We start from the raw sequence: 22,630 nt of genomic DNA on the forward strand, positions 1-22,630 counted from the left end.
TTCAAGTCTAACACCTTAACCATTCAGCTACTGTGACTCCACTAAGATTTTTTTTAGTAAGAAAAAGGAGAAAGATATTTGTATTCACACTGATTGCTCTGGCTGCTTCTCACTTAATCTAAAAATGCAAAAGAGACAGGGGTGTGGTATTATGCAAACCTCAAGCTGAACAAAACTCTGTAAACTGTTTTAAGGTTGATGGACACACAAAGGCACTTTCATATTCAACTAACTTATAAAGATCATAGTGGTTGTCAGTATATATTTATTTAACTTGCAATTTATATAAAAATAAGAATTAAAAATCCACATTTAAAGAAAAAGTAGCTCTAAAATCTTTTCAGATCTCCTTGGATTATAATTGAATCAGTGTTACATACCATTCAATGTTCCTAATTTTTGTTTTTTATTATAAATGAGACACATGCTTATATACATTTTACAACATAAAAACATAAAGTCAATAATAGATGATATGTTACAATCCCAATCTTTAAAAATGATACAACCTCACGGCTGAGCTACTGGGATCACTTGGAGGCTTCGGTCGGGAGCAGGTTCCTGCCTTTGACATGGACAGATGTAAAGAAAACTGCGTCTCCAGGCCTGTTAAGACGGAGGTTCCCTTTGGCCCGAAACATGTCTTGATAAGTGAGCAGATTCCTTCTCAGAACCTAGGATCTGCTAGCAGTGGCCAGGCCCAGAGGGTCCTGTGTCCTTTCAACTCCCAGCATGTCCCTTCACAAGCCCAGAAACTTGTAGCAGGTCAGAAGCTGGAGCTAAAGCAGTTGCCAGCTGCCAGTGTTCCTCGACCTGTGTCCTGGCTCAGTAACCCCCAGAAGAGGCCTGCAGCCTCCGGATATAATTCTGAAAAGAAGGAAGGCATCCATAACAGAAGACTGAAGACACACACATGCAAAAAAGGCAGTGGACTTCAGAAGATTTTGACATTGGCTGCCCACTAGGAAAAGGGAAGTTTGGGAATATCTATTTCGTGAGGGAGAGACAAAGCAAGTTTATCCTGGCTCTGAGGTGCTGTTTAAAGCACAGCTGGAGAAGGCTAATGTGGACCCATCCCATGGGCAAGCACCAATGTCTGACACTATTAATGATACTCTGCTATGTTTGCAGACAGATGGGAGTCTAGCATAACTGTCCTCTGAGAGGTTCTACCAGGAGCCAATGGAAAGAGATGCAGAGACCCACAGCCAAACATTAGATGAGTTCTGGGAATCTTGTAGAAGAGCTGGAGGTGAGGATTGAGGGACCCAAAGAGGATAGCGACTCCACAGGAAGACCAACAGAATCAACTAACCTGGACCCTTGGGGGCTCTCAGAGACTGAACTACCAACCAAAGAGTGAGCATGGGCTGGACGTAGGTCCCCACATCTGTGTAGATCCCCCAACAGCTGGAGCAGGGGCTATCCCTGAATCTGTTGCCTGCTTGTGGATTCCATTCTCTTAACTGATCCACCTTGTCTGGCCTCAGTGAGAGGATGCGCCTAGTCCTGCAGTGAGTTGATGTGCTGGGGTGGACGGTGAGGTGGGAGAGTGTGTGCGTGTGGGTGCTGTGAGAGGGAAGGAAGGAGCTGTGAGGGGGGTGCTGTGAGAGAGGGGAAGGAGCTGTGTGTGTTTGTGGGGAAGAGACTGGAAGGAGAGGGGGCTGTAAAGTGAAAAAATAAATTAGTGAAAAAATAAAAACAATAATTCAGGGACTGTTTTGGGGACTAGTGTTATGAATATGAATATACAAACATCTCTATTTCCTAAACTCTGTCTGATGAAAACAATTTACCATCATTTTTCTTTCTCTACAAGTCTCAACTCACATGCACTCCTGGGGAGGAATCTTCCCGACAGCTGGCCTTATGATGTGCTGCATACAGAGATGATAACAAATGCTTGTCCATTAAGTACAACCCAATCAATCTGAGAGGTCTGCCATCTGCCCAGGATGTCACCCTTTAAGGAGAACCCCTTGGTCTCACAGCAGGGCTCATACTGGGCAAGACTTCTTGCAGAGCCCTAGATCTAAATGAGATTGCCACTTCAGGTCACTGGGAAAGGTTTTGGAATAAAACACATAATTCCCAATATCTTTACAGTATCCAAGCAGGCAAAGACAACAAAGAAATTTACAAAGGTTAAAACCAGAGTATGGATCCCACGGTGGGGGTAAAGTCTCTTTAAGAATGCAACACTACTCCTGACCAGGCAGAGGAGACTATATGCAAGCTATGGAAACAGAACAAACTGTATTCAAGACTTAGAAAACTGAGATATGAACAAGTTTGTTAGTAAGACACCCCCCCACCCCCCGCTACAGAAAGGACAGGGAAAGAATTTATTTTGTATATTTGGGTAAATAAATATGCAATTTGTCTTTGAGACAGAAAAGCATCTGCATGTAAGCATAGATATGTGCTTTACACATCTATGTACGAGAGGTGTTTAAGGTGATCAATTGGTTTGGAAACAGCATTTATATTCAGAATCCAGGCAATAGGAATGAGAGAGAACAGAGGTGAAATACTACAGTAGCTGCAAAGTAATTCAACTCTAAACATTCTTCTCTTTATGAAACTTGATAGTGATTTAATTCTCACTCACATGTGGATGTGTGTACATGTGTATGTATGTGTGTATAAAATCAATGTAAACCTTCTTATTCAGAAAATGTTCTAGGGCAATATTTAGTCCAATGCAGTAGAGGATCTTTCATTTAAAGGTGAAATTCTATAGTACGCATACATTGTACTACCTAGCTAAACTAGTTATGTATCTGGTGATGACCTAATTCAGTTTTCTTTTCCCAGATAAATCTAAGCACTCCATTATGTAGGCTTTGGTTTGCTTCAGAGTCCTTGGATTACCTAGATGAAACAAATTTTATGTCCATTACTCACATTAATTCTGAAATAGCAACTATGACGCAGCAGTCTTTATAATCAAAACCTATTTTTAAAAGTTTAAAGACCTACTTTGTTTCATAATTTATTGGATCTGTGAAGCTTTTCCTTTTGGGACCAGCGAGGACACTTACCTCCAGAAGAAGAGGGCCCAGCGACTCCTTCTCTATCACTCCTTGGCTGCTCGAGGAGATGTCGGACTTCTGCACGTCATCATCAGTCGTGGATTTCTCTGCAACAATGAAACTTGAAAAGCTAAGCATGAAAAGAGCTCGTTCTCATCAGAGGCAGTTTATGAAGACATAGATTTATACTACTGGTATAAGAAACATTTACTTTTTAAGCAAATACCTGGGGATCCATCCCATAATCAGCCTCCAAACGCTGACACCATTGCATACACTAGCAAGATTTTGCTGAAAGGACCCTGATATAGCTGTCTCTTGTGAGACTATGCCGGAGCCTAGCAAACACAGAAGTGGATGCTCACAGTCAGCTAATGGATGGATCACAAGGCCCCCAATGGAGGAGCTAGAGAAAGTACCCAAGGAGCTAAAGGGATCTGCAACCCTATAGGTGGAACAACATTATGAACTAACCAGTATCCCGGAGCTCTTGACTCTAGCTGCATATGTATCAGAAGATGGCCTAGTCGGCCATCATTGGAAAGAGAGGCCCACTGGACATGCAAACTTTATATGCCTCAGTACAGGGGAACGCCAGGGCCAAGAAGTGGGAGTGGGTGGGTAGGGGAGTGGGGGGGAGGGTATGGGGGACTTTTGGGATAGCATTGGAAGTGTAAATGAAGAAAATACCTAATAAAAAAATAACAAAAAAAAGTAAAAAAAATTTAAAACTCACTAAATTCATACAGTTTAAATTACTGCATGTGAACACATTTAAAGTTTTAGGGAAAACTGAAGACAGGAATAGTTATGCATCAGGGGATGGCCTATGGAATGGGAACAGAAGTTATGGACAGTTCTAGATCTTGTCTCTAGAGGAAAAACGCGTACTTGTCTGTCTTCCTGTACCCTAATCTGGACAGTTGGGATGCAGACATGGTCAGCCATGTTTCTTACACACTGTGATGGAAAGAGCCTAGGAATGGCAGCCAAATCTACAGGGGGCATCTGCATCCTTGACGGCTCCCTAGACTATCCTATTCAAGCCATTGCAGTTTGTCCAAGTCGTACCATCTATGCCTCCTATATTATATCCTCTCAGATATCTAATTACATTTTTATTAGTCAATATTTAACATCTCTATAACAATGGTCATAAATATACTTTAAAAGTAAATCCAGGTATATATTTTGCATATCATCTATTTTATTTATATATTTTTATATATTATATTTTATATGTAGTTTTAAGTGTTCAAATAGTTTGTGTTGTTTAACTCATCTCTCACCACTCCTCCTGATTTTAAAACTTCCTCTGGCCAGGCATGAGGGCACACACATTTTTGGCCCTAGCACTGGGAAGATGGTGGCAGGAAGATCTCTGTGAGTTTGAAGTCAGCCTGTTCTAAATAGTTACAGGCCAGACAGAGCTACACAGTGAGATCCCGCCTCAAAACATAACAAACAAACACCCAAATCAAAGCAACAGCCACGTTACTAAACCCAAACCCAACCCAGCCATCTACGAGACCTGGCCATCTATCTGTCAGTCTTATGTGCTCACAATCCAGCAGCATTTCTTCTAGAGTTCCCTTTCTGCTTGCTGCAATTGCAACTGTTTTTATGGTTTTAAGGATGGATATGTTTGTTTGTTTGGTTTGGTTGCTTTGTTTTCTTTCAAGACAGGGCTTCTCAATGTAACTCACTCTTGGTTCTCACTCTTGGTTGTCTTGAAACTCACTCTGCAGTCTGGCCTCAAAGTCAGAGATCCTTCTGCCTCTGCCTCCCAGGTGCTGGGACTAAAGGTGTGCGCCACCACTTCCTACCTCATGTTTTGTTTTTAGGTGTCTACACAACAGTAATGCCTGTGTCTCCTTTTCCCATTTTTCTGTGTTCAGTTTCTAGTTTCCTGGGTTAAGATCCTATGTCTTTGTTTCTTACTTTAACACTAAGGCTTTGATAGCAGTTTCTGAAAAGGGTACTTTGTCTTAAAATTCCTGTTTCCCATTCATAATTTCATAACAAACACAGAGTTATATGTTAGAGGTCTTGTCTGCAATGTTACTTTGAACACATTCTGAAAGCAATCTGCTGCACTTGAGACCTATTTCTCCTTTGGCTTTTTCCTTGGTGTTTTAACATATCACCACATTGTGCATGGGTGTGAACATTCCGGACTCACTGTCCCAGGCCTGTGTGAGTGTGTGTCCCTGCCCCACATCCCATCTTGTTGAGATAGGGTCCCCAATGCAGTAACAGGCTGACTTAGGCTTGTCCGAGGGACTGACATGTTAGTTCTGTTGCTGCTCCTCACTTCTGCCTCGGCTTACCCTACATTTCCTCTCGTCCTGCTTTTCTTTTTGTAACAACAGCCTTTCATGAGACGCCTGTGGCTTTGTTCATGTGAGACACATAAAAATGACACCTGGCAACTAGAATGTAGTAAGAGTTAAGTTTTCATGAGGGATGAGCCTAAAAGCCTCTTCCCTGGGACTGCTGGGTTTCCTCAGAAAATCCTGCTATCTCTGGCTTTGGAGAGTAAGAGCAAGCAAGGACACTGGTGTCTGTAGGCTTCTAGTTTCTCCTCTTTGCTAAGTCAGCTGTTACTGGAACACTCTGTAGTTTCAAAGATCTTTAAGTTACAGCACTTGAGTCTTTTCACACTGCTGTTGTCACTGTGACGGTCTTGGGGCGTGTGTTGTACTCACCACAGATCTCACACTCACCTGAAAGCTCTACAGCACCCCATGAGCAGCAGTGCTCCCCAGAGTGCTTTCCCTTCCCTCTGGCCATAACCTAAGGGGTTAGTGGGGTAGGGTTCCCAGCAAGTACGGGTGCTATAAAAAATACAACAGGGACCCCCTGCCCCAGGGTACTACATCCCCACTTGTGAGCCAGGCAGGGGCACGCTTCCTCAGACAAGCAAGAGAGATTTCATCAAGGGTTACTGTACTTTAGCTGGATACCAGGGCCTCAGATCTCGTCTACAACTTGTGTTTCTGTTTAAGGCTCTAAGACATGGGCTCCAAAACATCCCAAGCTGGCTTAATTACTTCACTAGTTTTCAAGTTAATTTAGTAAGCCACTTTGCAATATCAAGAAAGGATCTTTGACTCAAAATAAAAATTGAACAAAAAACATTTCTTTACTAAAAGCATAAAGCACCATGGGCTCTTAACGGAAACACAGAACAATATGTCATAAACATCACAACAACTGAGAACATGGTCTTTATTTTATTTTTACCTTGCTCCATTCTCTTCATTAGCTGTATCTGATCTACTGTCTTCTTCAAAATCTTGCATTTATCTGGTTTTACACTCAAGCTGTCAATGTCACTGATGTTGGCAGACAGTAGTTCAGCTAGTTCTTCTAAATACTTATTTTCTTGCTCCCTGCGCCTCTTCTCAGTACTGTTATACACAGGCACACATAAAAAAAAAATCCAGTTAGCATATATTTATACCATTTTATTTCCTTTTCTTATCAAACATTAATGTTCACATATTTGAAGAAAGTCTTGTTTTTACCTAAAATATAAAACCAGATTTAAAAATCAAATTAAAATCACATCTAAAACTGAAACACTAGAAAATCCTCAAGTACACAATATAATTCTGGCTAAAATATGTGACAGTGACCGCTACAACAGATGGATTTGCTAACAATGTATATACCTCAATTATTTTCAGATAACAAACGGCTACAGATATTAAAGGAACTAGACAGAAAGCAAATGCACCTCTCATATTTCGGAATACTGTGCATTTGAAATAGAATGGGAATTTTCAGGTAATTTTGCTACAGTTTAAGTGGCATTATGATTATAGTTCAGACAAACTGTAATGAAGAATCTGATAAGCCCTTCATTCTTATATGATAAGAATATTAATTATTCCTCATGAAAAAGAAACTATTCAAAAGTACACTCTAAAAATCAGCTGCAGAAAGAGCAGCAAGCACTAACTTGAACAGAAAATCAAACCTACATGTAAGCTCTTGTCCACATTAAAACCAAATCAAATGTGGTTGCCTTAAAGCAAAACAAAAAGAACAGAGGGTCGGGCGGGTTACAGGCAGTACCTGAAATCTCCTGAATATATGGAGTGATTACTGTTGGGTTTGCTTTCAATCTTCACCCCTAATTTATTTTGCCAAGTCACCCACAATTTGCTTTAGGTAATGCATTCAGTGATGGTAAAATATTACTTTGAAACTTCCCATTATCCAAATAAAACAGGAAACTCTATTCACGACAAGCTTTGTTAAAATCATTTGGCTAATCATAAAAGTGGTAGAAACAAAAAGGTGAAAAGTGAGAAAAATCAGTTGCTAAAAACCTTATAACCAACAACAATTAAGAAGTCCTCTACTTTTCTTACAAATTTTAAAGAGTTTAAAAGCAAAGGCACTTACAGAGCACTGTGAGCTGAAGTAACCCAGTCAACTAATGTACTGCATTTGATGTAAAACAAAGTTCTAACAAATGGTACAGATCCCCAAACACAATCAGACTTGAAACTAAAACAACTGCACACACTGTCTTTATTTATTAAATCTTTCATTACTGAGGGATTATTTCCACTTTGCATAGTAAAACTCTGCCTAATAACTTAAACAGAACACAGCAAGGCATCCCGACAAACTTCACTCTGAGGCATTGAAGCAAAGCAGGAATAAAATGAGGAACATATTTTCATATGCAGAAGGGTTTATCTGTAACATGATAGTATTTGAGGACATGTGATTTTACCTTAGGGAACCCCATGACAGCAGACACATTTAGTAGATTCAGGATAGAGTGGGAGCTGTTTAAACTTAAAGGTCTACATTTCAATAGGGGTAATCAATTTAGGTCGACTTGGTGGGTCTCCCAGATATTTTTTGTTCGTTGGCTTTATTTTGAGAATATCTCACTATACAGTCCTGGCTATTCTCAAACTGGTGATCAACCCTCATCTACCTTGAGAGTCCTGGGATAACAGGTGTGCACTTCCATACTCAGCCTCCAAACATGTTTTTGCCATTAAGTTTTAGGCAATACTGAAATGCCTGAAACTATCATGGAGTAAAAGAAAAGTGTCCCAATATAGAGAGGAGATGGAACAAGAAACTATATACAGTAAGGAATAGCAGATGTCAATAAAAATGACTTAGGTTTCAGAGTACGGAAATGAAAATCATCATCTTTAAGTGAAGCAGTCAATAACTACCTAGGGAAAAGAAGACAGCAGCCATGCTCAAAGTCAAAATTGAAGGACTGCAGAGCATACAATCTTAAATGGAGAAGGCCTCTTTACTACTTTAGATTAACTTTCTTCATTTGCTAAGCCCCTTATTACCTCTTCTGTGGAAGACATGCTAGTCAATGCTTATCCTGAGCTACATTCTCATGAGTACAGTTAGCTTCACAATCTTCTATGTTCCAGTTCCAGGATCCCTGTGGATATCAAAATCCACAATATGCAAACCCTTTATATAAGATGGTGCCATTGCATGCACTATGAAAATTCCTCCCCAAGCTTAAAGCCATCTCTGTATTACTTACAATACCTCATGCAGTGCAAATGCTATATAAGTTGTTGTCATATTATATTTAGGCAATAGCACTATACAAAGTTGATACACATTTGGTTATAGATGCCATTTTTTTCCCAGAATACTTTTGAACCTATGTATATGGAGGGACTGCTGTATCTTTCCTTAATTAATGTACTAGTGATTATATAACAGATAATCATGTGATGTTTCCTAAGCACTCTGAAGTAAATTAGATGGAGTTCCCACTAGAAAGGAAGTAAAAGAAAACAGACCATTGTAATAGTTTATGACAAGAATAAAACTCTACAGAAACACACAGAAATGGCTCTAATCCCAGAGAAAGAATGGCACTAAGTTAGAAGTGGAAAGAAACTTGGCTTTATCAACTGTATAAAGTAAGAGTGGAAATATGAAGTTCAAAACTGATACATAACAGGTGAGTATGGCAGAACCACAGAGAATATGGGTAAGGAAGTGGGGGCAGGATCACAGTGGCTTCAGACTGCCCTGGTACATTGCTCAGGAGCGCAGGCTGAAACTTCCAGGCGCTAACGAGCTATCAAACCCCAGACAAGTGAGCTAGAGTTTAACCTCTCTGCTTCATCTCTTCATCTGCACCACTGCGATGATGACATTAATTACCTCCTAGTGTTTGTGATATTAAGAAAGCTAGAGATGCATTGCTAAGTTCTTGGCATGCCCTATTAGCTCAATCAATGCCATATAGTATGGCTTTAATTACAATGCTTTATTTTTAAGAAAATGGGGAACCAGGCGGACTTAAGAAGAATTAGTGGCGTGGCCAGATCTGTAAGCTCCTCAAAGATAGAAAACCTGTCTCTCACTTCATTTATATCCATCCTTATAACAGCACACAGATGGTGTTGGCTGAACAGTTAGCATTTAATAAGCACTTGTTGAGTTAAGCTGGGAATGCTTAAGAAAGATAAAGCATAGTTAACCACCATTTAAAACTAACACCTTAACCTTCATTGAAGAGATAGAAGCTACCTCACCACAAGAAACTGTTTAACTGAGAAGTCATTCTGCCTCGGGCTCTGCAGACAGTAATACTTGGCTCTGCCACAGGGCTGGCAATACCTTGTGAGGCCTAACAGATGCTCTTTATGATTAATGAGCTCATAGTCTGTTTGGGGAGAGAGCATATAATAATAAGACCAGAGGAAGCATTGCAAGGTGGCATTAATACACAGTTTCAAAGTAATAAATTTCTGATTTTCCATATCAAAGATATTGCTTTATTAAAACTGAAGCCCATACATATAAACCTGAAGGATTCAGTGCTTTCAAATATCTTTCAAGCAAACATCAAGATAATTATCTCAAAACATCAAAAGAGGAAAAAGGAATACATAAAAATTTTGGTATCTGTAATGATGCTACCATGTACAGATGCACAGACACACAGAGAACAAAACAAAGGCAATTTACAGATAAGCCACACAAGAAAGAAGATTGTCCAGCACAATAGGTAGATAGTTTATTGATGCCCACAGCTGTTAGCATTCATATCCATTAATAACTATCAATTTGAAAGTACAATATGGACATGATGGTGTATGCCTAGAATCCCAGCTCCCCTCAAGTTGATGCAGGAGGACTGGCCCACGTTCAAGGCTAGAATGAACTACAGAATGAAACCCTGTCTAAAACAAAACAAAGAAATGACAAAAATGGAAAAATGCAATTATGATAAAATATTAATATTGCAATATATCAAATTTATATGGCTATTATATATAGCTTTTTAGTATTTGTTCTTATATATTCAAGTTTTCCTCAAATGAGAAATTAAACATAAAAGCGAATATTTTATTTATCCTTACGTTTTCCTTTAGGAAAGACTGAATTTATATACAGAAATGAACAATGTCCTTGGATAACACACATCTGGTTTACATCTTGGCATGTACCTTTATCCTAGCATCTGGACACATGTGCTTAAGCACTTAGGTGATTGTCCTATGAGGAATGGTCACTTCCCTTTTTCCAGTCTCTAGCCGGAGCGGTCTTTTAAACCCTCTTGTCTCCCTCCCTGAGAGAGAAGCAGGCATTCCTAGCTGCAGTGAGGCTGCTGCTGCTGCAGCTCTCTGAGACCAGTGTCAGCATCAGCTGCAGTGTTCTGCTCTCCTTGCCCCTGGAGAACATCTGGGAATGTTTACAGACCATTTTCTTCCTACAACTAGGATACTACTGGCATTTCAGTGTACAAGCAGTAACATGAGGAAGCATCCTACAGAATACATGACAGTCTCCACAGCAAATAATTTTCTGATTTAAAATGTTAATAGTGCAGAAACTGAAGAAATTTGATGTAGCTCCTAGAAGCCAAATGGAATAAAATCTGGACTTTCCTCTTGTTAGCTGAGAAAACGCTTTTGCTCTGAGGTTCTCCTTCATCTGGCACTTGTTAGGGTTCCCTTAGCACTAAATTTCTTTTCCTCTGCTTAATAAACACTGTAAGTAGTTAATGGCACAAATAATTATTTTAATATAAATATTATAACAATGTACTTCTTAGTTCCTAAGATGGCATTTAAAGATGTTCAATAGAAATTTTTATCCAGGATTTATTGTCCTTACTAGTTAAAAGATACATATTGCACTGTGAACTAGGGATACAGTGTTGCTGAGCAAGAGCAGATAGGTCCCTTACTTTAGAGCAGCATACAGCCTAACGAAGAAGCTAAGAATTTATGCAATGAGCATATACTCTAGCAACAGCCAATAACTATGAATCAAAGCCACAATGATGTACAGAACAGATAAATAAAAAGAAAGATTTGAGCTACTAGTTGTGGGAGGAAGAGAAGCCTTTCTTTAAGGAAGTAATGGCTTACTACAGCATCTGCAGTAACAGCTACAGATTAGTACTGGAAATAAAGAGGATACAAGTTGGAAGAAAGGAGAAACACATTCAAAGACCTGGGTGGGGGTGGGGCAGACTGTACTGAATGAGCAGGAGGAGACAGGTGGCCACTCAATATGGAGTGGATGAAACAAAGTCCAAAGTGTTGAAGAAATGACCAAAAAAGCTCTGCCAGAGACAGAGCGCATTCCTACCTTGATGCCAGCGTGTCACATGGCGATCCTTTTCTCTTATGAGAGTCTGGGTTTGCAGGGTCTGATGAACTGTCCCCAAGGCCACTCATGTTGATGAACTTCACACCTAAATGGGGAGGGTGAGAAAAATAAATCTCTCATGACCTTTCTAACCAAATGAGAGTAGGGGAAGCTCCCTTGTTATTTCTAAACATCAGAAAACAAAACAAAACAACCCCAACAAAACTTGTAAACAGTGACGAGGTGGCCGCAGCCATCACAGAAGCCCCGGCCTCCAAGGAGACCACAGGGACACCAGCTACTTGTTACTATGCTTACTTTTAAGCCAGTGAAACAAAATTAACAACTCCCCATGAAATGATTGATATCAATCAGAATAAAGATTTTCTTGGAAAAATTAAGTAGAAATATTTTTACCAAGAGAAAAATCACTTGCATGTATAAATGTAAAAACTGGACTCTGAAAAATTTTAGTATTATTATTCAGATTCAAAATTATTATGTAGACCTTACTTTGTAAAAAGGCTTAAAACAAGTTTATTTGTGAATTATCCTGAGAGAGAATGAACAATATCTATGTGATTAAAGTTAAAGTGATAAGCTTGATTTGGAGTTTTGAATTGTACTTTTCCACTCTGAATTCCATACTCCTAACCTTGTGTTTATATCATCCAGAGACCAAGATCAAATGTTTAGTCTACGTTAGGATCTTAGTATGGATGCCAGAGAGCACAGAATCATCCCCCTTGCATGTCAGCCCGGTCTTCACATGTGCCAGTTACTGGTCTGTCCACACCAGTCACTGCTCTGCAGAATCCCGAAGGGAGCTCAGAGCCCTATCTGTGATCTGAGAGTCATCAGTCCCTTGGATTTCAATAGTGCCAAATGCTACCCTTACCGTTACTCCATTTACCCTCAAAAAGGAGAGGAAACTCATGAAATAAGAAGACCTGGAGCTCTTTAAGTCTAAGTTACTAAATAACATAGCACTGTATGTCAACACTCAAGCTGGGAACACTTAAAGAACTGCTGAAGTCTAGGCAGGCTCTCAGAGCCTTAATCCTTTCCTAGTTCTAAAACTTACTCTTCCTAGAGCTCTTCCAAAGGCCACAGACCATTGCCCTCTTCTCATTATACAAAAAATACCTACAATTTTAACCAGGAGATTACTTCACGTGGACAAGAGGAGATGTTTCTAATTTCTCCATATTAGAAGTATAGTTTTGAAACTACCTAACACTCCAAGTGTGTTCTGTTCTTTAGACAGTGTTGTTATGCCTGGGATTAACAATGCAGTCCAGGCTGGTCTCAAAGTTCCAGTCTTCCTAGTTCTTGTTCCCACCCTATGATTGTAATCTTTTTTTAAAATAATTTTTAAAAATATTTACTTATTCATTTACTATTTGTAAGTACACTGTAGCTGTCTTCAGACACTCCAGAAGAGGGCATCAGATTTCATTATGGATGGTTGTGAGCCACCATGTGGTTTCTGGGATTTGAACTCAGGACCTTTGGAAGTGCAGTTGGTACCAGCTCATAACTGCTGAGCCATCTCACCAACCCCTATGATTGCAATCTTGCAACTACTTTTAAATTCTTCTTTTCTTGTTTATTCATCATTTGCCATTTCTATCTCTTTTCTGCCAATTCAACTGAAAAGATTTTTCTGTCTGGTGTGTTCTTATTTGTAGGTTGCAAGACATTTTGTCTTTAAGAGATTTTATACTGTCTCCTTCTTCAGTTGCAGATATAATTATGATCCTAGCTTGAAACCAAATATCTCAAGGATTCTAGATTAATGTAAGATTTTTTTCTTGCTTCTCAGTTCCCTTCACCTTCCTTCTTATTTCTAATCTGTCACATAAACAGAAGAAAGACACTCTTGTCCTGATATTATTCCCAAGATACCATGGTTTTGTTCTGTTCTGTTTTGCATAAAAGTCAAGTGGATCCCCTAATTAAGGATGATCACAGAAAGCACAGGGCAGAAAAAAATCACTTAATTAACAATTTAACCATTACCTGCCTGCCCTTGGTCTGAGTATTTAATTTCTCTTATGCATTTTGTGTGTGAGTATGTGTGCTTTGAGCCATTTTAGCCTCTTCTCTTACATGCTACATGTAAGAATACACCAGGACCTGTTTTCATTTCCTAAATCCACCTCCCCTTCATAGTTTCCTTTGTCATCGAGGAGAGCTCTGGCCATCACCTAGTAGACTACAGAAGTAGTTTTCCAAATAGTCTCCAGTTTCCAGCCTTGTCTTTCTGAAATGACCACATTACCTACCAAAGACAAATCTGAGCATGCCTGAAACACATCACTAAATCCTCACTATTCAGAGATCTCCTCCCCTGCACACAGTAGACAGTTTCACAGTTCACCGAGTATCAGCGTATTACAGAACACACACACACACACACACACACACACACACACACACCCCTTGTGTTTTATTGTTGTTGTTGCTGTTCTTTTAGGTATCATTTCACTATGTACTCTAGACTGGTCTTGTACTCACAGAGATTGATCTGTCTCTGCCTCTGTTTAAGTGCTGGGAAGTTTAAAGTACTATATAGTACACATATAACCTATATATTATGCAAAATATGCATACATGTATTATAGATATTAACTTTAGTTTTATCCTCAATAAAAATCAAAATAAAAATTCATGGTTACATGCTATGCTTCTAGCAAAGGTAACTTTAGGCACAATTAGGGAAACATGTTTAAACTGGCCTCATTGTGGGGAGTAATCTAACTCACGTAGCTCTAATGTGTACTGAGCTCTATGAATGCAATAACCACCTGGGTAGGCCCTGGACATCCAACTACGAATATAATTTATAAAATCTCATAGTTTCTTTTTATTTTGAGGGATATAAATGTTATCATCTTAAAAGTAATGTATATGGCACATTTATGAAACTGGCAAGTACTCTGGAGAAAAATGAGGCAAAAACTGTGTTTAATTGCATGGGTATGCTAGGGAAGCTGGTGTGCCAGGTGAGCAGAGTGACCTGGAATAGAGTGAGGAAAAAACTAAGGCAGAACGGAAGTGTTTTGTTGTTGTTTTCTTTTGAGAAGCAGTAATGATACTGGGGATGGAATACTAGGATCTGAAGTCAGAGGGAGAACAGGAGGCAGAACCAGGTAAGGCTTCTCACAAGCTGAGAAAAGCCCTGGCAATGCTCTTGTTTACATGAGTTCTGTAACTGAATCAATCTCAAAAGAAGACTATCAGTTATGTGGACAGCCATACCCCCTAAACATTCCCATCGAGTCTGCTATCGGACGGTAAGCAGGGTAGGTCCTGGATGTACTTAGATGGGAGAATATCAGCTAGCCAGGTGTCATTAATAAAGCAACAGTTTTTTTTTTTTTAACATTGAGATTCAAAGAAGCAGAATTAAGGTTAATTCAGTATCACAGAAGTAAAGATGTGGCTTCATTTTCATACACGAACAAATGTAAGATGGGACTAAGACAAAATTCCCAAGTTCAACATCTGCTGAGTGTTAACGAAATTCTGGAGCGAAGGCAGCAAAGCAGCAGCCACCAAATAGGCACTTTACAACAATAAGAGGCAATGTTCAAAGAATTGTAGGAGAGCCTCTACTAATCTGTTGATGGCATGATTCCTGTATTAAGCGTCTTATACTTACAAAATACAACATACACTGTAATACAAAGCCTCCAATGCAGACAAGCTATCAGAGCTGTCATGAGTATGTAAAATGACTTTATATTTGGTTGTTAGGGGATGTAAGTCGGGCAATTAACAAAGCCAATTTGCATATCACTTTTTAACAAGACTGAAAGTATCTAAGTAAAAGTACTTTGTTGACTTAAAGAGCTGCTAAATTATACCCACTTTCATGCAATTTCGAAAGAGTATTTCAGTGACCAAAAACTACATCTATCTCTGGTCAAATGTGCAGGACTAAACTCAATAGGTGAAGGCACACAAAACAGGATGGTACCCTTAAATTCAGCTAAGTTTTCTACATATGAAATTAGTCATTTGTCTCTCAGATTGAGCATAGAAGTGCATAATTTAAAAAATCAGCATTAATTAGCTAACAGCTCTAAGAGTGTCCTTTGCCCAGCAGACAAGTGGCACAAAAAACTACATACACAAGATGAAGACAACAAACACTCCAAGAGCCAAAGATCCCCAAACTGATCCTCCATACAACCCCATCATAACAAAGTGCTCCACACTTTATAGAAAGCTAGCACACAACCCCATCATGACATAGTGCTCCTCCACACTGTAGAGAAGGCTAGCATACAACTTCATCATGACAAAGTTCTCCACACTTTTTTTTCCCACACTGTAGAGAAGGCTAGCTTCTATAAGGAAATGTTTCCCAAGCTAGAGTCCTCAGACACCTCAAGTTCTCCACAACCACTGAAACCTTTCTCATGTGACAACAAAGGACAGGGACTTGTGACTAGAGTAGTCACTGTCCTTTCAAGGCTGAATGAAATCCCATTGTTTGGAGATACTCTACTTTGTTTATCCATTTATCCATTGGTGAACATTTAAGTTATATCCACTTCTGGGATTATCAACAATATCGTTATGAATGTTTATGCAGAAGCATTTGTGGATATAAGTTTTAATTATCTTGAGTATAAAACTGACAATAGAACTGCCACGTCATAGAGTAATTAACTCTTAACTTTCTCGGGACATGCTGAATTCAAAGGTGACAAAACATGAGGATTACAATTCTATATGATTGTCAAAAGCAGATCTCCCTGGTAAAATCTACCCCAGTGGGTATAAAATGGTATTTCATTATGGATTTGATTTAGGATCCCTTAATTACTAATGAGTCTGAGCATCTTCTTCTGTACTTCCTGGACTCCTTAAACCTTCAACAGAAACCTGTATCATTCAGGGGCCTTACGTATTTTACACTAAGTTTTTACTGTATTTAAATATTTACTGTGCACATTTAAGTCATGATGTTATCAGAAACAAATATGTAGTAAACTGGTTAATACTGTGAAGAAAATTTTTCCCATTTATTTATTTATTAGATATTATCTTTATATACATATCAAATTTCAAATGCTATCCTGAAAGTTCCCTATACCCTCCCCCCCACCCCGCCCTGCTCCCCTACCGACCCACTCCTGCTTCTTGGCCCTGGCGTTCCCCTGTACTGGGGCATATAAAGTTTGCTAGACCAAGGGTCCTCTCTTCCCAGTGATGGCTGACTAGGCCATCTTCTGTTACATAAGCAGCTAGAGACACATGCTCTGGGGGTACTGGTTAGTTCACATTGTTGTTCCACCTATAGGGTGGCAGACCCCTTCAGCTCCTTGGGTGCTTTCTCTAGATCATACATTGGGGGCTCTGTGTTCCATCTTATAGATGACTGTGAGCATCCACTTCTGTATTTGCCAGGCACTGGCATAGCCTCATACGAGACAGATATACGAGGGTCCCTTCATCAAAATTTTGCTGGCATATGCAATAGTGTCTGGGTTTGGTGGCTGATTATGGGATGGATCCCCGGGTGGGGTAGTCTCTGGATAGTCCATCCATTTGTCTTAGCTCCAAACTTTGTCTCTGTAACTCCTTTCATGGATATTTTGTTCCCTATTCTAAGGAGGAATGAAGTATCCACCCATTGGTCTTCGTTCTTCTTGATTTTCTTGTGTTTTGCAAATTGTATTTTGGGTATTCTATGTTTCTGGGTTAATATCCACTTATCAGTGAGTACATATCATGTGAGTTCTTTTGTGATTGGGTTACCTCACTAAGGATGATATCCTCCAGATACATCCATTTATCCAAGAATTTTATAAATTCATTGTTTTTAATAGCTGAGTAGTACTTCATTGTGTAAATGTACCACATTTTCTGTATCCATCCCTCTGTTGAAGGACATCTGGGTTCTTTCCAGCTTCTGACTATTATATATAAGGCTGCTATGAACATAGTGGAGCATGTGTTCTTATTACCAGTTGGAACATCTTCTGGCTATATGCCCAGGAGAGGTATTGCTGGATCTTCTGGTAGTAGTATGTCCAATTTTCTCAGGAACCTCCAGACTGACTTCCAGAGTGCTTGTATAAGCTTGCAATCTCACCAACAATGGAGGAGTGTTCCTCTTTCTCCACATCCTCGCCAGCATCTGCTGTCACCTGAATTTTTTATCTTAGCCATTCTGACTGGTGTGAGGTAGAATCTCAGGGTTGTTTTGATTTGCATTTCCCTGATGATTAAGTATGTTGAACATTTTTTCAGGTGCTTCTCAGCCATTCGGTATTCCTCAGTTGAGAATTTTTGTTTAGCTCTGGACCCATTTTTAATGGGGTTATTTGAATTTCTGGAGTTCAGCTTCTTGAGCTCTTTGTATATATTGGATATTAGTCCCCTATCAGATTTAGGATTGGTAAAAATCCTTTCCCAATCTGTTGGTGGCCTTTTTGTCTTATTGACAGTGTGTTTTGCCTTACAGAAGCTTTGCAATTTTATGAGGTCCCATTTGTCAATTCTTGATCTTACAGCACAAGCCATTGATGTTCTGTTTAGGAATTTTTCCTCTGTGCCCATATCTTCAAGGCTTTTCCCCACTTTCTCCTCTATTAATTTCACAGTCTCTGGTTTTATATAGAGGTCTTTGATCCACTTAGGCTTGAGCTTTGTGCAAGGAGATAAGAATGGGTCAATTCTCATTCTTCTACATGATAACTCCAGTTGATCCAGCACCATTTGTTGAAAATGCTGTGTTTTTTCCATTGGATGGTTTTAGCTCCCTTGTCAAAGATCAAGTGACCATAGATGTGTGGATTCATTTCTGGGTTTTCAATTCTATTCCATTGATCTACCTGTCTGTCATTGTACCAGTACCATGCAGTTTTTTTTGTTTGTTTTTGTTTGTTTGTTTTTTTTTATCACAATTGCTCTGTAGTACAGCTTAATGTCAGGCATGGTGATTCCACCAGAGGTTCTTTTATTGTTGAGAATATTTTTTGCTATCCCAGGTTTTTTATTATTCCAGATGAATTTGCAAATTGCCCTTTCTAACTCAATGAAGAATTGAGTTGGTGTTTTGTTGGGGATTGCATTGAATCTGTAGATTTCTTTCGGCGGGATAGCCATTTTTACTATATTAATCCTGCCAATCCATGAGCATGGGAGATCTTTCCATCTTCTGAGATCTTCTTCAATTTCTTTCTTAAGACTTGAAGTTCTTATCATACAGATCTTTCACTTCCTTAGTTAGAGTCACACCCAGGTATTATATATTATTTGTGAGTATTGTAAAGGGTGTTGTTTCCCTAATTTCTTTCTCAGTCCATTTATCCTTTGTGTAGAGAAAGGCCATTGATTTGTTTGAGTTAACTTTATATCCAGCTACTGCACTGAAACTGTTTATCAGGTTTAGGAGTTCTCTGGTGAAATTATTAGGGTCACTTATATATACTATCATATCATCTTCAAATAGTGATGTTTTGACTTCTTCCTTTCCAATTTGTATCCCCTTGATGTCCTATTGTTGTCGAATTGCTCTGGCTAGAACTTCAAGTACTATATTGAATAGATAGGGAGAAAGTGGGCAGCCTTGTCTAGTCCCTGATTTTAGTGGGATTGCTTCAAATTTCTCTCCATTTAGTTTGATGTTGGCTACTGGTTTGCTGTATATTGCTTTTATTATGTTTAGGTATGGGCCTTGAATTCATGATCTTTCCAAGACTTTTATCATGAATGGGTGTTGGATTTTGTCAATGCTTTCTCAGCATTTAATGAGATGATCATGTGGTTTTTGTCTTTGAGTTTGTTTATATAGTGGATTACGTTGACAGATTTCCGTATATTAAACCATCCCTGCATCCCTGCAATGAAGCCTACTTGGCCATGATGGATGATCGTTTTGATGTGTTCTTGGATTCTGTTTGTGAGGATTTTATTGAGTATTTTTGCATCGATATTCATAAGGAAAATTGGTCTGAAGTTCTCTTTCTTTGTTGGATCTTTGTGTGGTTTAGGTATCATAGTAATTGTGGCTTCATAGAATGAATTGGGTAGAGTACCTTCTGTTTCTGTTTTATGGAATAGTTTGAGAAGAGTTGGAATTAGGTCTTCTTTGAAGGTCTGATAGCACTCTGCACTAAACCCATCTGGTCCTGGGCTTTTTTTGGTTGGGAGACTATTGATGACTGCTTCTACTTGGGAAATAGGACTGTTTAGATCATTAATCTGATCCTGATTTAACTTTGGTACCTGGTATCTGTCTAGGAAGTTGTCCATTTCATCCAGGTTTTCTAGTTTTGTTGAGTATAGCCTTTTGTAGTAGGATCTGATGATGTTTTGGATTTCTTCAGGTTCTGTTGTTATGTCTTCTTTTTCATTTCTGATTTTGTTAATTAGGATGCTTTCCCTATGCCCTCTAGTGAGTCTGGATAAGGGTTTATCTATCTTGTTGATTTTCTCAAAGAACCAACTCCTGGTTTGGTTGATTCTTTGAATAGTTCTTTTTGTTTCTACTTGATTGATTTCAGCCCTGAGTTTGATTATTTCCTGCCATCTACTCCTTTTGGGTGAATTTGCTTCCTTTCGTTCTAGAGCTTCTAGGTGTGCTGTCAGACTGCTAGTGTATGTTCTCTCTAGTTTCTTTTTGGAGGCACTCAGGGCTGTGAGTTTTCCTCTTAGGACTGCTTTCATTGTGTCCCAAAAGTTTGGGTATGTTGTGGCTTCATTTTCATTAAAGTCTAAAAAGTCTTTAATTTCTTTATTTCATCCTTGACCAAGGAATCATTGAGTAGAGTGTTGTTCAGTTTCCACGTGAATGTTGGCTTTCTATTATTTATGTTGTTATTGAAGATCAGCCTTAGTCCATGGTGATCAGATAGGATGGATGGGATAATTTCAATATTTTTGTATCTGTGGAGGCCTGTTTTGTGACCAATTATATGGTCAATTTTGGAGGAGGTACCATGTGACACTGAGAAGAAGGTATATCCTTTTGTTTTAGGATAGAATGCTGTGTAGATATCCATTAAATCCATTTGTTTCATAACTTCAGTTAGTGTCCATGTGTCTCTGATTAGTTTCTGTTTCCAGGATCTGTCCATTGGTGAGAGTGGGGTGTTGAAGTCTCCCACTATTATATGAGGTGCAATGTGTGTTTTGAGCTTTAGTAAAGTTTCTTTAATACATGTGGCTGCCCTTGTATTTGGAGCATAGATATTCAGAATTGAGAGTTCCTCTTGGAAGATTTTACCTTTGATGAATATGAAGTGCCCCTCCTTGTCTTTTTTGATAACTTTGGGTTGGAAGTCAATTTTTTTCGATATTAGAATGGCTACTCCAGCTTGTTTCTTCAGACCATGTACTTGGAAATTGATTTCCAGCCTTTCACTCTGAGGTAGTGTCTGTCCTTTTCCCTGAGGTGGGTTTCCTGTAAGCAACAAAATGTTGGGTCCTGTTTGTGTAGCCAGACTATTAGTCTATGTCTTTTTATTGGAGAATTGAGTCCATTGATGTTAAGAGAAATTAAAGAAAAGTAATTGTTGCTTCCTGTCATTTTTGTTGTTAAAGTTGGGATTCTGTTCTTGAGGCTGTCTTCTTTTAGGTTTGTTGAAGGATCCATAATCTCACATAAACAGTCTTCACAGCTGCAAGAGCAGCTATCATCTACTTGAGGTCTATGCACACCATGCAACTGTTAACTGTATCACTTGATATATAAGAGTCTTTAGATTGTTTGTCCAACTGATAGTCTTACTTTTATCTCTTAACCTTGTTTATTCTAAAAACACTGCTTATTTGCCAACACTTCCACTGAGGAATACTAGCCCTTCATTACTTTACAATAACCTTATTTTATAATAAGCTTCCCAGATCAAACTCATACTACCATTAAAAAAAAATACTCCACAGGTAATGGTTTTCCCTCCACATGTTTACAGTGACAAAGTTTTTAAAACTTTTCTACCTGGGAGACTCCTTTGTTCATAATGAGTCCTCAAAGCTGATAAGGTCAAAGTGCTCTGGAGCGTGGCTTCTGGGGGAGTAATGCAGTGTGTCCAGAGATGGCGCTCGTCGGTTTGCTCTCACCTCATTTAAGGTCAATTACACGGACAACTGAAATAATTGAGAAGAAAAAAGCAAATGGGAGGTTAGATTGACATTTATTCTTCAAGAAATAATACAGCTCAAAAATACTAGAAAATGAGAGACATGCAAATTTTCAAGTCAAATGGAAAATATTTTCAAAACACAATGGATAAAGATCTGAATTTACAGGCAAAGACCTGTTATTTGAGACATCTTGCCATTACGGTAATGAATGCATAATTATATTCTGCTTAATTTCTGAGAGACCCACCCACTGAGAAGCCTTTTAAACTCATTTCTGCCACTACATGCTTATTGTTCTTGTTACCTATAAAATAATTTTTCGTGTTTTCAATTATTTCATTCTTTCAATTTATGTAATTTTCTTATGTACTGAAATTATGAAAACATTTTACTTTCAAAATTTTTGTTGGGAAAGCTTACATGCTTTTGTATTTAAAGTTAGTTGAGCTCTTGTTCCAATAATAATGCATTCTTTTGTACTGTATTAATCTGCTCACAGATAAGAGTTATAAACTGTGGACAAAACATAAAAATAACTGAAGACACTGGAAAGTGATCAAAGCAGACTCAAATTGTAGATCTGACTGTTGTTCAGAGAAGGGAGCTGCAAAATGCATGCTTAGATTTTCTCTGTAGGAACTTTTTCAAGGCTTCCTCTATTAAGTGCTGGGAAGCTGGACTAAAGAGAAACCACAGTCGATAGGCTTCAGTCGTTAGTGAGTGCAGAGCAGATCTAGGAAAACTCCAAACTTGTTGACACAATTATCTACACTCCAAATTTATAAACTTTGGCAAGCAACTCCATATACATACAACTGACTGTGAGAACCACAGAAAAAAGCTTTCTATACACTCAAGGA

The 22,630-nt window shown here is 38.8% G+C and overlaps 1 protein-coding gene and 1 pseudogene across 6 annotated transcripts in view; one reads left to right on the forward strand and one right to left on the reverse strand.

The window, feature by feature from the left end:
- Ncoa1 (nuclear receptor coactivator 1) overlaps positions 1–22,630 on the reverse strand; it is a 229,845-nt gene that overhangs the window by 85,375 nt on the left and 121,840 nt on the right. For all 6 annotated transcript variants that reach the window (XM_006515005.4, XM_030246598.1, NM_010881.2 and 3 more), the window contains exons 3-6: positions 21,625–21,773; positions 11,661–11,766; positions 6,282–6,448; positions 3,045–3,142 (exon numbers count right to left, since the gene is read on the reverse strand). In XM_006515005.4, coding sequence (XP_006515068.1) covers positions 3,045–3,142; positions 6,282–6,448; positions 11,661–11,749 — 354 coding nt within the window. In that variant the 5' untranslated portion in view covers positions 11,750–11,766; positions 21,625–21,773. The remainder of the gene's footprint in view (positions 1–3,044; positions 3,143–6,281; positions 6,449–11,660; positions 11,767–21,624; positions 21,774–22,630) is intronic.
- Positions 570–1,071, forward strand: Gm17914 (predicted gene, 17914; annotated as a pseudogene).

This window comes from Mus musculus, chromosome 12 (assembly GCF_000001635.26).
Source record: "Mus musculus strain C57BL/6J chromosome 12, GRCm38.p6 C57BL/6J".
Classification (NCBI taxonomy): Eukaryota; Metazoa; Chordata; class Mammalia; order Rodentia; family Muridae; genus Mus; species Mus musculus.